At 24.0% G+C, this 16,357-nt stretch overlaps 1 protein-coding gene across 1 annotated transcript; it reads right to left on the reverse strand.

Annotated features, from left to right (window-relative positions):
* Nucleotides 1-445: 445 nt before the first annotated feature.
* Nucleotides 446-16,183, reverse strand: LOC122858177 (ras-related protein Rap1). The gene is made up of 5 exons (XM_044160910.1): nucleotides 15,799-16,183; nucleotides 15,350-15,536; nucleotides 1,705-1,986; nucleotides 1,346-1,627; nucleotides 446-1,260 (listed from the first exon to the last, which is right to left on the reverse strand). Exons 3-5 carry the CDS (start codon nucleotides 1,885-1,887, stop codon nucleotides 1,171-1,173), a joined length of 555 nt encoding a protein of 184 aa, XP_044016845.1. The 5' UTR covers nucleotides 1,888-1,986; nucleotides 15,350-15,536; nucleotides 15,799-16,183; the 3' UTR covers nucleotides 446-1,170.
* Nucleotides 16,184-16,357: the final 174 nt, after the last annotated feature.

Genomic DNA, 16,357 nt, shown 5'->3' on the forward strand with positions numbered 1-16,357 from the left:
TATTGTTTGAGAAACAAATGGTTGATAACTTATGATAATATTTTGATGCTTTGATAATTAATTAATTAATCAATAATCATTGTATGTACCGTCTATATATATAATAATTATTATTTTATATAAGAGAGAGAGAAAGAGAGAGAGACAGAGAGACAGAGAAAAATGTGCGACAAATGCTTGGGGGCTGGTGGCCTAGCACACGCGACATTAAAACATTTTTTTTTTCTTTTCTTTTTCATTCTATTTCTCATTCTATTTTATTGTTTTTTTTTAATTTTTTTTAATTCCCTTCTCTCATTTACTTCATCCTAAATATATAATTATTAATTAACCAATTTTATTATTATTATTATTTTATTATTTAATGCAAAAAATCCTACATTGAGTTATCAATGATGTCACGGGGTCACTCGTACTATTCAACTCTATTTTTCTAATTTGTTCCCCCCATAATTTTTTTTTTTTTTTTCATCTTTTTGTTTATATAATAATAATAAATAAAAAAAAAAAAATTTATTATTTTGTGCGCTGGTATTTGCTGCACGTGCACATGAGCCACCCCGGGACAAACTTATATATATACACAATTTTTCACCCAATATTTTTTTTCATTTTCTTTTTTTTTTTTTTTTTTTCTTATCATCGCCAGTTGTCCTACAACCATATTTCAAATTTTTCATTTTTTATTTTTCAATCTATGTATCGCATTCTTTTCACGTGCATTCTGCTTTGTATTTTATTATTGTTTTATTTAAATTTTTTTTTTAATTTATAAATTATAATAATAATAATAAAAGTAATTATTAAAAAAAAAAAAAAAAAGAAAAATTACAACTTTTATTTATTTATTTTTTTTTAAAAACGTAAATTCATTTCTCTTTTATTCTAGTTTTATTTTTTTTTACTTTTCACATTTGCTTTTTCCCTTTGATTCATTACTAAAATACAATTCGACTTTCATTTACGTTTTTTTTTTTTACTCAAATTTTTCCTGTATGTGTTTTAATGGATATTTTATTTTTTTTAAATGTTCATTTCAATTAATTCATTCATATTTTTATTATTTATTTATTATTGTTATTTTTTAATTATTATTTTTTTTTGTTGAATCTATTATTATCTGCTTTCAAGGTTGTCAGGCGATTGATTGCGGCCGAGGCCGCTTTTACCTTACAAAAGTAGGCACATTGATTTTTTCTTTTGTTTCATTTTTTTTTCTGGTGATTTTTTGTTGATTTGTCGTACAAGATCGTAAAAGACCTGTAAAAAAAAAAAAAATTAAAATTAATATATTTAATAAAATATAGAAATTAATAGTTAAAAAAAAATTATGTAAAATATTTACATCATAAACATTAATTTTAGCTTTGGCAGATGTTTCCATGAAGGCGCAATTGAATTGTCGTGCAAGTGTAACACCATGATCTTTTCCTACCACTCTTTCATCTTCCAAATCACACTTATTACCAACAAGTACCATTGGAACATCATCTGTATCCTTGACTCTTAATATTTGTTCTCTGAGATCTTGTAAATCATTGAATGTTGATTGAGCTGTTATCGAGTAAACTAATACAAAACCTTGGCCATTTTTCATGTAAAGATCTCTCATTGCTGTAAATTGTTCCTGTAAAATTACAAAAACAAACGTTAATCAAATGAATAAATATTTAACAGATAAATTATCAAAATAAAATAAATTACCGTTCCAGCTGTGTCAAGAATTTCCAGCATACATTGTTGTCCATCAACTTCAACTTGCTTACGATAACTGTCCTCAATTGTTGGATCATATTTTTCAACAAATATACCCTGAACAAATTGAACAGTGAGTGCTGATTTTCCTACACCTCCACTACCCAATACAACTATTTTATATTCACGCATTTTTGTTATTTTTTTTTTGTTTATTTATTTATTATTCCACTTGTTCTTCACAGCCAGTATCTACTAAATGATATCTTCTGTCTTCAATGTAATTACAATCTGCAAGCAAAAATAAAATAACAAATTATTAAACAATTTCCTTGAGCTATAAAAAAAAACATTTTTATATTTATTTTTTCCAATTTCACAATGGTAATTATGAGAAATAATGAGATTGAGTAAATATCATTTAAACAATAGATTTTAATCAGAAAATTAATCACTGTAATATATTTTATGTATAAAAATTAAGAAAAAAAAAAAATAAAGTTTTTTAAAAAATAAAAATTGAAGAAGAAAGTCTTTTAAATGTTCATCGATGTGAAACATAATTTAACAATTGCAGGAAGTAGAGTAGTAAAATAAAAAAACTACTATATCATCACTGTCCTTGTCATAAAATAAAATGTCAATTTTGCAAGAGACATTTTACCCAGATTTATCAAATATAATAATCATTATTATTTCAACTTGTAGTAAACTAATTTTCAAAACTCACAAATGTACAAACGTTTGATGGAATTAATTTCAAACAAAATTTACCTTGGTGATGACATTGTTAAAGTTTTTTGATTAAAATAATAATAATAATTAATAAATTAATAGTTATAATAATTAATACAGAAGCTGAAAATGTGCACTTGATAATTTGTATTATTGATTTTTTAAGTTTTGAACTTTACCATCAAACACTTGTTGAAAATTATATTAATAAATTATATTTGTCAAGCTTTGTTAATTAAATTAAGTAAAACGTTTATTGTATTTTTTTAAATTAATACAATAAGTATTTTTTTGAAATTTCTTTTTTAAAATTAAATGAGTTGTTATTCATTTGCTATTAATATCCATTGATAAATCTATTAGTCATTTTTCATGAATTACATCAGTGGTGTTGTCACACATCCAGGAAATCCTAACATGATAATAATGTATTATAACATGTCTATTATTAAATATAATTTGTTTAATTTTATTGGCATTTAATTTATAATTATATCAAGCATCTTGATGATGATGTATTATATATGTCAAAGGTTAATATTGTGCTTTTAGTTTTGATCCTTTCGAAACACGCTTATACATCAAATTGGACAATTAAAATTTAAAAATTAACTTTGACCACAAACAGAGAGAGAATAAACATATGAAAATTAAAAAAATAGTTTTTACTTTGAGAAGTTTGAGTTGAAAATATATATTGTGTTACAAGTTTCAATAAAAATATGAAAAAAATATTTATAAATTTTTAAATTAATTATCCTGTACAAAGGAATTTTTTTAATCTTTTAAATTATAATCTTATTTTGATATTTTTTATATGTATTTATGAAATTTTAAATCATCAATTGATAATGTCAAAATAAATATAAAAAATAATACAAATAATGATAAAAGAACAAGTTGACCCAATTTGATTTCCAAGTAACTTCAATCAAATTTGATTGGATATGTTATCGGTATATTGAACAACAACAACAACAGCAACAACAACAACAACAACGATGAGATGAGATGATGATGTTATATATATTTTGTGAAATATTGTCTGTTGTATATATGTATGAAAATTGAATACAGTTCCATTAAAATCAAGTGAATGTTACGAATGAAAACGAGGGTTGTTTGAGGGTTTATTCTCGTGTGGCCAACTGTGCCCATTGACACCAATTTGAATTAGAGCAAAATTTAATTTATTTTTTTATTTTTGACTTTTCATTTTACACATTATTATATACACTACTATACATTGCATCAATAAATTGACAATTGATTGTCATACAGATGGAAAAAAATAAAATCCCAGATGATTTTTCTTCAACAATTTTATTATTTCTATTAAAAAAAAAATTTTTTTTTAGTTAAATTAATAATTTATCTATTGAAAATTTTATATTGTGTATTTTTTTTTCTATTGGGTTTATTATTATTTTGTTCTTTTGACTAAGAAAGTAGAGAATAAGAAATTTCAAAGATTTAAAAAAAAAAAAAAAATTAATACAAAGAGTTTGAAGTGTGTGGTGTTGGTGGTATCGTCTGCAAGAATGAAGCCGTTTTCATTGTACGCAAAAAAGTATGTCACAGTGATACACTTATAGCTTGTACTCTTTTTTTTTTTTTTTTTTTTCATTGCTCATCTTGGGGAAATGAGTGAATAAGATGAAAAATACATACATCATCCGTTGAGTTATATATACCTTTTACGGCTATGAGGCCGAACTTCCTGTTTAGTTTTCAACTCAATGCGGAAAGAACAAAAGATTCATATGCACTTTTGAAGAATTAACAGTGTTAAAAAAAGCAATATATATATATAATTTTTGCTTTATTGATTTTAAGAATAAACACATTTTTTTTAAACGAAAAAAATATTTTATTTTTTTTTCTATGACACATTAATGCGTGTCCTACTAGTGAAATTTCTTTTATTTTATTTTTCTAGATCTTGATATTTGTTATCCATCACGTATACTGAGAAACGTTTTACAACAATGAGAACACATTATTCTTGTTTAATTTGTTGTGACTTTGTTGGATACAAAGCACACACATATTTTTTTTTTTTTTATAAAAATTTTCAGAAGAAAAAATACAATACAAATGTCAGATAAATTACTTTATAATATTTCTAATTAAATGGATAAATAAAGTATATATAATTAATTAATTAAACATCATATATATGTTTAAAAATTAAAATAGAAAACACATTGAGACACGTGAGTTAGTAATTAATAATTATCTACAGCCATACTGAGATATATATTTCGAAATTAAACGTGAGATTGCACACATGATTTTGGAATGTGATTTTATTTGAAGATGAGAGAGAGTGCAATTGCTTTAGTATCACTACAGTTAATTATTATCATTTTATGATTTTGAACGATGAATAATTTCATTGTATTTGTTTTGAAAAGTCAAATCAAATATTCACAATAATTAATCGACAAATATCATATCTTGATTACGAAATGTTTAAAAAGTAAATATAAATTTATTTTATGGTTTTTAAATTTACTTCAACACTAATAAATATTGCAAAGTTGAACATTAATTTCTTGGTTATTTTTTAATTTATAAATGAGATATTAATTATTATTTTTCTTAGCAATTTAAACTCAAAGTAAATAATATAAATTATATTATTTTAAACCTCATCAAATATTAAATTAAACATTTTTTAATTTTTAAATATAAATTAACTATGTGAATATTTAATTAAAACTTTTTTTCAATAACCAAGAATAATTATTAAATTATTATTATATTTAAAAATACATTATTGGTTAAATTTCGAATAGACAGGCATTTCGATTTTCTATACTTGAAAAATATAGGTCATTAAACCAAGACCTCAAAGTTTAATAATCATATTTAAAAATAATAAATTAAATATTTTAAAAATGTTATAAATAATTGTTATATATTATTTAAATTATTTTTGTGTAATACGTGTTATTGAATAAATAGAGAGTCAATTTGTATAGTACAAAAAGCGCAAGTTTGTAAAATAATATGTTTAATAATTTAGCTTATAATATGGTTGGCTTGTTGCATAAATAAGTTATAATTAAAAGAGAAAAAAAAAAAAAAGAGGCAGACATGAAGAGTAACATTCAAGTGAACAAGTAAAAAAAAAAAAAAAAATGAAACCATAAAATTCTGAATAAAGTGATATCAAGTGATATAATATATTTATGAAAAATAAAAAAAAATATTATAAACTCTGTCAAAGTGTGTAAAAAACTTGGGGTCAAATTCAAAATGGTGAATCTCCGATAATTTTGACACACTTCGATAAGCCATGGTAAAACATGTTTCTTCTTAATAATCGATTTTATTACGTATAAAATTTTAATGGTCTATTACAAACTCCAAACTTAAAATATATAAAAAATGTATAAAAATATTATCTATGTTTGATTTTTCCAGGGCATTGTGTCATATAAAATTATAAAAAAAAAATATTTATAAATAAATATACAAAGAAAAAAATATTATCATTTTTTTTTAAAATAAACCTTTCGAACAACAATTATGATAAAATAAAAAATATATATTTATTATTTTTCACTATATAAATAATAAATATTATTAAAATTAAAAATTTCATTTCACGATTCAATGAAGCACATGAACATCAATTGATTTAAATTTATTTACTAAAAAAAAAAAAATTATTTTCTCATCAAATTTACTATTAATATTCCATATTTTTATTAAATTATTTATTGTAAAATTAATTATGTTATAAATAAATAATTTAAAAAATTTTTATAATAAGAATTTGTTTTTTTTTTTTTTGTTTATTTAAAAATACTAATTGTGCTTTATTCACTTGATATTAATTTTTTTTAGCCAACGTATATTTCTTTCATCTAATGCTTTGTTGTTAAATTAAAAAAAAAAAAAAAAAAATAGGTGTATATATCAGGGAGTTTTGTGTGTGAGCTACTTTAAACTCGTCACGGATTTCCGGCGTAAACCGCAAGACTCGTAATATAAGAGCCAAGTGTTTATTATTTGTATGCTGGTGGCAATAATAGAGTCAACGTTGGATTCGCTTTGCGTTGGGCTCATGAAGAAGATGATGATGATGATGATGTTGATGAGGACAGAGGGGAAAAGAGGAGGAAATATGTGTGTGCGTACATAAAATGTCTGGGAGAGATTTTGCCTCGGGCGACAATACCGCGACAGGAAAATTGCACGGTTCATTTGAAAAAATAATAATAAAATTAAAAAAAAAAAAGAAAATAGTATATTGATTATTAATTAATTAATTTTTCATCATCAAGTTTCTATCTATCATACTATACTCACTGTCAATAAAAAATTAAATAACAATGATAAATTTAATATTTTAAAAATTCATTTTAACATGAATATCAAATTTGCTATTATTTTTTTTTTCAAGTTTTAGTTTTCATTTAAAGTTTGAACAACTTATTTTGTTCCAAAGATCGTATCTTGTATTTTTTAAATTCAACAACTCAGCTCAACTTTTATCCAATGAAAATTAACAACTTTAAAAGCTGTTATTTATTCATTTTTTTTTTTTATCAACTGTGTTTAATTTTATCTATACACATCTGTCTCAAATTTAAGTGATATTTTTTTATTTTTTTTTTTATTATTAATAATATAACCGTATAAGTATATTACATTAAAAGTTGAAAAATAAAATTCTACAAAATTATATAAATTTAATAAAGCTACAATTAGAAACTAAGTATAAAAAAAAATAAAAAATTATAGTTTTTATTTAGAAAACAATGATAATAAAAATAGAAATAAAAATCATTTCACTTTAGTATTATTTTTAATAAATATTAATTCAAAAAAAGCTGTGTGTAAAATATAATATAGATATTTTTTTAGTTTGAATTTATTTATTTTGTAAAGAAATATCAATATTTTAGATTTAAAAAAGTCAGTGTATTTGTCTAGGTTGTGTGTGCAGTTGAAGAGATAGTGTAGTCTCTCATTGAGAAAATGCAGGATATGGTGTAACATATTGATAATAAACGGGACGCAGTCACGATTCACATCGTTATCAATGACGCCAGTTAATGTTGGACCAGCTTGTACATGAAGTTGATAAATATATATGTACATATGACAATCATCCATGATTACGAGTAAATAAACAAAGCTTTATATATGATAAATATAAATTTAATTATATTCACCTGTTCATGTCGGAAGCTGTGAAAATTAGTATCACTCATACCACGTAGTACTGAAAATTTCATAAACACACTAATCAAAATCAAAATCTTAATGTCTATAGAATTGGCTCAATGTTTCATATCGTTGAATAAATCTTGGCTATTTCTCACGAGTGCTAACATCACCACCACCATAAAATTTAATATATATTATTTCAAATAATATAGGTACGTGTGATTATACATGCACATGATAATACAATTGTATTTTATTTGTTTTTATATGCATACATTCTGTGTGACCCCGAGCGTGCAATATGTATGATATTTATAATTTTTTTTCTCTGATGAATTGAGGATTCAGACGCCAATGACTTTAACCCCCTTTTGCAGTTGTACTGCATATTTAACATTTAATAATTCAACATACAGCTCATAATATTTACACATTTTCCGCGTGACTATAACGAGAAATTTTAACATTCAAAGTGGAAAAGATTTTTATTTTTTTATATATTCTTTTACACATCATTCTGGATTTTTTTTTTAACCAAAAATATATCTAGTTTTTCCTGCAGGAAAATGTCCTGAATTTTTTTCAAAGATCATGCGAAAATATAAAAATGAATGAAATTAAATTTTAAAAAAATTCAGGATCATCATTATTTAGGTGTAGTTTGTATTTAAAAAAAAAAAAAGATAAATTTACACAACAGGAAGTAGTTAAAAATAACCCAAGTCGTGATAACGATAATATTAGATAAAATTTTACTAATGTGGTTATATTTTTTATGAAAATAATATTAATATTTGTGTTGAAATAAAAAATATATCATTTAAAGATTAATGGATATTAATTGTTGCTGTTGTTGTTGTCATTGTTGATAAAGGTGATAAGGTTAAAATCGGAAATAAAAGAGGATTTTAAATTTGTCAGAGAATCGATTAATAGCCGTTGGGAGTCTAGACATACAGTGGAATTCATTCGGTTTCGTTGCACGCTTTTATACTTTCTTGTTTTATTCACTGTCATTCTGTCTCACATTCCAACCGGTCTTCCGTTCTGGCTTTCAAACTTCCGCCAACTGACACTGTCATGCCAGCAACAATGTGCTACACTTGGCCATCATATATTATACAACAATTATTATTATTATTCTACTGTAAATTATTTTTGATAAAATGTGTTTTTTTTTTCATTCAAATTTCTATCAAAAATTTTATGAATTTTTTTCTGTTAAATAATTTTTTCAGTCAATATAAAGTCTTGATAAATCAAATTATTTTAATGTCGATGGAAAATTTCAATGAACTTTTGTTAATCAGCTAGTCATATGAAAATTTGTTATTCCATTGAAACGAAACTAATGAATAGTTGAAAAAAAAAGTTTAAAAAAAATGTTACTTTAGAGACAAAAGAAATGAGGGTAGTTACAACAAATGTATATGCATGCGGGTTGATTTTTTATTATTTCTTTTCATCATCAGAGGTCAAATGAACGACTACATGTCCTTGAAAAAAAAAGAATAGAGTGAGTGATTGTTAGATTAAACTTGGCTTAATAGAAAACTGAAAAATAAATATTTTTTACAGTAATATTTTCAACATTAAAAATCATCTGTTTAATTTTTTTTTCTAGCCTTGTTATGATCATACTCTTCAAGAGATAAATTTTTAAATATATAAAAGATGTTTCAAATGAAACAATAGTATCATGAAATGGATGATTGACTGTCATTTACCATGCTTCACGGTAATGGCATTTAAACAATTAATGATGCATTGATTATTCAAAAAAAAAAAAAAGGGGAGTATGCCTGAAAAGCATATAAATTTTCAATTGGTCACGATATTAAAGCTAAATGAAAATGATATATTAATATGCCCCAGGAGAAATACCAATGACAAAATTTATCAAAAATTCATTCAAAAAAATTTTATTAATTATTATTTTTAAAACAAATATAGTAATTATTTTTTAAAAATATGATTTCTTTGATATTACAAGTTAAATGAAGTTTTAATTAATGCACATCTTCAAATATTTTTATTATTTTTAAAAATATTTCATCCAAAGTTACTTGAAGCATAAAATTTTAATGAAGCATATAATAGAATACATCCAACGATTTAATATATAAACACCTGAGGAATGCGGAAAAACTTAACCAATAGTTGATCCTTTTTTAAAAAAAAATATAAAAAATATAAAAATTATCCTCTTCTTTACAAATAAGAATAAAATAAATTATTAAAATTAAATTTTTGCGCACACTCTATGCAGTTTTGTAATTCTAAACTTAAAAAATAAATAAAAAATAAAATTTTATGTATGCGCAAATGCACAACATGGTATCAACAATATATTTTTTCAACATAAAAAAAAATAGAAATATTTTTATAGTAGGTTATTCATAAAAATAAGCATAAAAGTATATGCCCACTTGATATTTGCAACGTTTGTATAAATGCATACCAAGTACTTGTATTGTAGAAAAATAAATAACTAAAAAAAAACAACAAGTAAATATTCACCTGGTGACTTGATAGGGCTACACTTGTCTATGGAGATTTCGAATTAAGTATATAATAGTATTACGAATCGATTTTGTATATCTGTTCAGACAATACGACTAACAAATATAATTTCAATAAAATTATTTTACACAGACAGATTCAATAAATTTATTGTCATAAATTGTTCATCAAATTTTGATAATAATCTCTCCCTCTTTCTCTTTTATGGTTTATCATAAAGAAAAAATAATATTATTATATCGCCGTAATAAATAGATAAATGATTCCAGTTTATTGAACAGGAATTGATTAAATCCTAAAATCATTTAAAATTTTAATGATATATAATTATGTTCATTACACAGAGCAACGTAAATAAATTTAAATTATCTTTTTAATTTTATTAATAAAAATTGTTTAATTTATTTAAATAAATGATATTTATTCGACTAAAATTATCAATAATTATTGGATTAATTGAGCTACAAAAACATTTGTCAACTGTCATCATAAATTGTGATAAAAAATAATATTTTATCAATTTTTTCGCTTTAAAATTCCCGGATAATTTAACTACAGATAGTAGCTTGGAATTTACCCACTCTTTGTATTACAAAATGACTTAAAAAAAAAAAAAAATAAGTTTATTTAAAAAAAAAAAAACAAGTTAATCAAATGGTATTTAGTTGCGACTAGATTGTCTGGACAATTTCCCCTTCACCCACCACCATGATGCAAAACACATAAATTGTATTGTAAGCAAATGTGCCAATGTAACACAAACACAATCATGATTATGACGCAAGCACAAAATACGTATATAATAATGTAACCCAGTGTCAGCTGGTGCGATTAATATGCCTCTTGGGTATAACTGACCCAAACAATCATGCATTTGACAATAACGATTATTCTATTCTTCAAAAAAAAATATATAAATACATTACTATCATCAACAAATCATAAAAACTCTATGTGACTCAAATAAATAATATCAAAATTAAAAAATAAGTGTGTTACTTTGTGGGTAAAAATCATGATCAGTGAATTTCGATAACTGATCACACAAAAACTTTTAAATAATATAAAAAATAATAATAATAGAAATAATTCATAATCATAAATGAATTATTTGAATTTATTTCAAACTAAAATGGCTCATTATTTTTGTCGTGGTAGGTAGGAGGTTGATGATGATGATGTTGATGATGTAATAACAGTCAGTGACAGAGTGTATATATTTGCGTAGTAAAATAGGTAGGTGTTACTACTGCTTTTTCTGGGCACACTTGCAAATGAATTAAAACAACTATCAAAACGGGATGTGCATATTTTACTAGCCCTTTTTTACATACATCATTATATCAATTAATATTTTTTTTTAAACACACAATATCAAAGCAAAACTAGTCGAAAAAAAGAGCATTATATTCTTGAAGAAAAATTATTTCTTTCAATTTTGTCGAGTAATTAATTTTTATGATGTTATCCAGTTGTATTGTTATTTTTTTTTTGTGTTAATTCTGAAGTTAATTTGTTAATAAATGTGACTAATAATTGGATGACTCATTTTGTATTATTTTTTTTTGTTATATAAGCTGTTTTATGTGATAAAATTTCAACAATGGAATTCATCTTTTTAGGGTGTTTATTCAAAGGAAGTCACTTGGTTATATGATAACGACATTTGTAAGATTTAAATGTGGCTATATGACAAATTATAATTTACTGAAAAGCTCGTGTATATATAAATAAATTTTTTTTTTATTTAACTTTTCTATTGTCTCTTAAAATTTCTTTGAAAACCTTTGAATTAAAATCGAATAAACTTGGGGGTAAATTATATCTTTTGAAATAATTTTATTCATAAATATATTTTTATTTTTCCAATTAATTTTATCAAAAGAATAAATTTTTAAAATAAAACAAAAATGAATGAATAGATATATATATATAAATTAAATTAAATTACAAATAAAAACTTGACTTTATATTTTTTTGATAATGATAAAATTTTAATAATAAAAGGGGACAAATATAATCTTTTGTATGACCAGCGATGACTTGTGAACGGAAGCGATTTTTCGATATCCGGTATGGTGGGAATAGAAATAAATTGAGACAAGGGGTAAGGGGAATAGCCATGGTAATAGCAAAAAAATAAATAAAAAATAAAATAAAAATTCAGTGAGCAACGAAGCGTCTTGTGGCCTTGCGTGACACCAAGAAGAGAACTGAGTGAGTCATATGTATATGCAGGTTCATGAACCTAGTAGCCAATGTCTCTGATTCATTTTGACTATACACCAAACTCGATGATGATGATGATGGTACAACCCAACACCCTGGATGATGATGCTGCTGTATGGAATACACGACGAGAATAATTTTTCTAATTTCTTTCTCTTCATCACACAGCACCACCACCATCACCACCATCACCACCAATCACGATATAAATATATTTTTTTTCCTTTTCTCTTGAGAGAGTATAACCAAGGTTTTTTAATATATTTCTTTTACAACTTTATCTTTATCATGAAAAGGGTTCATCACTATTATCCACCCATCGTTATCAACCCCACTGAAATTTTCTCTCTCGCATGCAATGACAACGACGACGACGACAGTTTTACTAAAAAACATATTCTCGTTACCTCAATGTCTACATTTCGTTATCCCTCGTTTTTTTACTTTATATATAATATACTGCAGTGATTTCTCGTTAAAATTCAGATGGCTTGGTACTTGTCATCTTCGAGAATAATATGCAAAGATAAATCCAAAAAAAAAAAAAAAATAGTAAAAACTCTCTCATCATCAAAAGGTTTTTTTTAAATATTATTTACTGATTTTATTTCGAATTTGATTTAACAAGTAAATAATAAAATTCATGGAAATTTTAAATTATTTGCTAGTAATAAAAATTATTATCACAATTTTATTTAACCAGTTATGAGTCATCTGTAATTTTTGTGTCGAGTATTTTTTTTGCTGAATATATATCAATGTAAATGAGTCACATGTTGTTGATGATGGGGAATAAAAGAGAAAAAAAAATTTTTAATATATAAAATATTAAAATGAAAGAGGATCAAGTTACAATATCGAGGGATGAATTTTATAAAAAATATACAAATAATAGAAGCAACTTTTTAAAGTAAAAAAATTAAAAATGTAAAAAAAAATAATGATAAAAAGGTTGAGTTGAAATGTTAAGAAATGAGACTCACGTGGGCGATGAAATAAATATAAATAAATAAATATATAAAGTTGAGAATGAAGAAGAAGATGTGATGAACGTCAATTGGTATATCCACGGGGGACCAAGTGGTCTTATCAATCGACAGGGACAAATAGAATTTTACTGGTCTAACGACGAATACGAAGAATTGAGTATTAAAATTAACGAGCCATCTACCCACTCTTGATATTTAGAGAAAAAAAAAATACATTAAAAAGATACAAATGAAAATTTATGAAGCTAAAATTAAAATAAATAATAATATTTAATTTAATTTTAAGAATTATTCTTAAATTGCAAAAAAAAAAATTAAAAAAGTATTTAAATATTTACTAGAATAGTGTTGTTTATTTTAACGTGATAATTTTATTTATTTATTGTTATTTATTAACAAAGAAAACTGTGTTTTATCATCGAAAAAAAAAATGGGAAAAAATTTTTTTTTAGCCTTTTATGGATAATAAAATTTTAAATGTTAAAATAAATTTCATAGAAAAATTATAAATAGTAAATTTTTTTTTAAATATTTTTTTTATAAATTTAACCGAAATATTGTTATAAATTTTTAACAACATTTATTGATTTTTAGGTCAAAGTGACGATAAAACACGCAACGCAGTAATATTTTAAGTAAAAAAAATATTTTTAAAAAAATATCGTAGCTTGATGAGATATGAATGCCACTGAGTTTGGAATGTGGCCAAAGTGTTATCAAGTAAAAAAAAAAAAAAACAAAGTCATAATAATAACAACAACAATATAAAGCATTTAACAAATTATTTTGTTTTTTTTTTTAAATGTGCATCTGTTGAAATTTTAATTATATGTAGTATGTTTTAATTATCTGCACAGATAAAACCAAAAAAATAAAATGAAAAGATATAGTAAAAATTATTTCGTTTGAAAATTATTTTTTTCAGAGAAAGTTTAGTATTTTGTACTGCTCAAAAGTATACCGGTCTGTCGTTAAAGAAATCTACCATGTGTGAAGCAACACGTGAAGATTTTACCTACACAAAAAAAAAAGAAAAAAAAAAAAAACATGACAAAGTGAATGGGAGACACTTAATAGTCGTTCGATTAGTTTGGCATGTTTAGCCCGCATGTTTTATCGACCTTGTTAATAATCATCCAACTCAAATAAATAAAAAAAAAAAAAACAAATTAATTCAAACATTATTTTAAATAAACAAATAAATAAATATGAAAGTGTTATAAACACCCACAATTACCTAGCTTTCATTTTCATGCATTAAATTATTCAAATGCATTTAACAAAAAAAATTATATTAAAAATAATATATCAAACACAATAGTAAATAATAAACATAAACAGTAAAATTTTTTTAACATTTTATATATGTTAAAACAACAAATTTATGCGTCATTTTATTATCATCATACGTTAAAAACCTGGTCTCTAGACCGGAAATGCCTAAAGTTCTTTGAAATGATACATCAACGAGTTCACCAATTTTGTCAAAGATAAAACGTTCTTTTTAAACAAATAAAAATGGTAATGATTAAAATATTATTGATGCTTGATATTTATCATCAATCTGACAATCGCCAGTCAGACATAATTGACAATTGTCCCGAATTAAAAATCATCAAGGATCATTAAGACTAACACAACACAACTAGTTTTGACTATACAAAGGCGTCTGTTTTTCTCTTCACTTTTTTAACCTATCATTATATATTTTTTGTATTAAAAAAAAAACACAAAGTCAAGTGAAAAGTTTAAATTTATTTTACCCTTCTTTGTAACACCCGGTTTCTATCATTTCCAACATTTCAAGACGTTAATTTCCGGTCTTGAAAGACAGTGGACCCACACGATGTTGTACACATTCAATAAAAGAAAAGTAAAAAGAAAAAAACACACACCATTAAGATAAATAAAAACCACATATTTTTTATCTCCCTTAAACTGTTTTTTTTTTTTTTTTTTTTAAATTGTAAAAAATAATATTAATTACTCACCTTTAGAAATGACGAATTTATGTTGATGATTTCGAAACTTTTCCAGCACAATTAATTTTTTATTATTGGACAATTATTAGCTTCCTGTTTTTCACTGACTCCTTGTTACAACTCACAACTGCCATATATACTCAATGAGAATGGCAAAAATTTAGTCTTCCTCTCCAATAATAACAATAATTAAACACTGCCAAAATAAAAATAATAATTAAACATATATCAACACTTTACTATCACGTCAAAAAAACACTTTGTTATATTTATTATTATATTTTTAAATTCACAATTAATTAAATGATAAATAAAATAAATAAAAATAAAAATAAATCAAGACAAATGATGATTATTAAATAAAAAAAAAACAAAATGATATTTAGATAGTTTTTTTTTTTTTTTTCGTTTGGGTATTGTTTATGTATTAATTATTGGTGTTATGTGAAAATACTCACAGACGCTGTTGTCCAATGAAATTATGTTGTTAAATTATTCTTTAATATAACGATAAAACCAGCACGGTTTTGTCATCCACCAAAGGCAACACTGTGAAACTTCTCAACTTGACGATATGCCGCGTCACCCGGTTTTCAACTACACACTTTTTTTTTTTTTTTTTTCTTTTATTTCTCTCGTGTTTCTTTGTTTTGTCTGTTGCACGGTTACCCCAGATTATTATTTTTTTTTCTCTTCTTAGTTAATCTTTATTTTATTTTTTTTTTTCTTATCTTGATTCGGGGTTATTGAATGCACGAATGAGTGTTGTTCGATTTACGCGTGAACAAGACACTCGTGAACACAGTGCAAAACTCTACCGTTATCTGGGGCGATGCCTCTCTTGATTCACTCTGAACATTGCTGAACATTGTCATATCGAGATATTCGATATATCAACAAAATGGCTGACAAAAAAATTATTTATTTTAAAACAAGATGGCTCTTGGGATTGATTTAACAATAGATGACTCTAGTATTTATTTCTCTGTACTTAAAACAACAACAAAAACAACAACA

Source organism: Aphidius gifuensis, linkage group LG5 (assembly GCF_014905175.1).
Source record: "Aphidius gifuensis isolate YNYX2018 linkage group LG5, ASM1490517v1, whole genome shotgun sequence".
NCBI lineage: Eukaryota > Metazoa > Arthropoda > Insecta > Hymenoptera > Braconidae > Aphidius > Aphidius gifuensis.